Genomic DNA, 1353 nt, shown 5'->3' with positions numbered 1-1353 from the left:
TTTTTATCTTTCCTGATTTTTCTTCACATTTTACCGTTATAGTTAAATAAGAATTTAAAATATTATAAATGTATAACAGGAATAAACTGAATATATAAAACATTTGTTTTTGATAGGCATGGGATCATCACATTGCAGGCCTTCTCAGAAGCTAATCGGAAACTCTGGCTTGAAGCCATGGATGGGAAAGAACCAGTAAGAATATAACACATTCTATAATTTAGGTTTTAATGTTCTAATAATTACAAAGTATATCTGAAATTTTTATATGTCTGTAGTGTATTTGAAAATATTAAAATAGCAAATCAGAGGAGTAGAGACTCTTATTTTTCTAGTGTGGTCTCACTCACTGGCACATGACACCGACTGTCTAATTTCTCAGGAGGATTTTCAGGATTATTTTAAAAACCTACAATTACTTTTTTTAAAATTACTTATAATCATTAATTTGGCTGCACTGACTAGATGATTTTATTCAGTTAATTTTGAGTGCCCTCTCTTTGCAAAGCCTGTACTAGGCTTTAATGATCAGTGTGACAAACAGGGTTCAGGGTGAGAACTAATCCTGTACTCTAGACCATTATTGAAAAGTCTTATTTGATAAAACGGCCTGTGGGTTGACATTTTCTTCTCATCCATATCCTTATTTTTCTAATAGTTACTTTGATGGTGGCATAACATACTTAAAATTATTAGAGAGGCTTATTTTAAAAGGCATAAATCGTTGATCACTGTATTTTTTATGAGGAAGATGGCATTAGATGGTTAGAGGGATGAGACACAGAGCGAGTCGGAGGCCCCATTCTGGCCCTTTGAGAACCATCCTTTGTATGGCCAAGAACCTGGGAAGGATCTTGTGTAAAGTACCTGTGAAACAATAGGGCTGCACAAAGGGTGGTCCCCAGGCTTTGAGACCATCCCTCGCACTGTAACTAGTCCACAATAACATGAGTGCAGGAATTACATTAAATATCTGGAAAATTTTATAGCAATTTGGAGAACTCATTTTACATTTGTTGAACTTAATAAAAAATTTGGACTCCACATCTATTCGTTATTATATTTATGGTATTTTAATTTTATCGTAATTTACAAAAAGAGGAGTCAGTGGCAGATTAAAAAATTAACAAAACAACTTGACTCTTCACCACTAATAGTTGAGAGGCAAGCCCTGACAGAGCAAATTTAGAAGACAGTGTGGTAGCTCAAGTATAAGTTAAGATTGTACACATGGAGAACAAAACACTAAGCAGATACTTTGAGTGAGGAGCAGTGAGGTGAAATTCATCATGAGATACTTCCTGAAGAAAGGCTATTACGAAGGACATCCCAGGGATGGAAAGGAGTGGGAGG

At 35.0% G+C, this 1353-nt stretch overlaps 1 protein-coding gene across 1 annotated transcript in view; it reads left to right on the top strand.

Moving 5' to 3' along the window:
• ARHGAP42 (Rho GTPase activating protein 42) overlaps positions 1–1353 on the top strand; it is a gene marked incomplete at its 5' end in the record, with an annotated part of 199365 nt that overhangs the window by 158540 nt on the left and 39472 nt on the right. The window contains 1 exon segment of the mRNA XM_019632832.1: positions 52–195. Coding sequence (XP_019488377.1) covers positions 52–195 — 144 coding nt within the window.

The sequence above is a fragment of the Hipposideros armiger genome, unplaced genomic scaffold (genome assembly GCF_001890085.2).
Source record: "Hipposideros armiger isolate ML-2016 unplaced genomic scaffold, ASM189008v1 scaffold_1184, whole genome shotgun sequence".
Taxonomy (NCBI): Eukaryota; Metazoa; Chordata; class Mammalia; order Chiroptera; family Hipposideridae; genus Hipposideros; species Hipposideros armiger.
The sequence above is the reverse complement of the archived record's forward strand: the minus strand, read 5'-3'. Positions and strand labels throughout refer to the sequence as shown.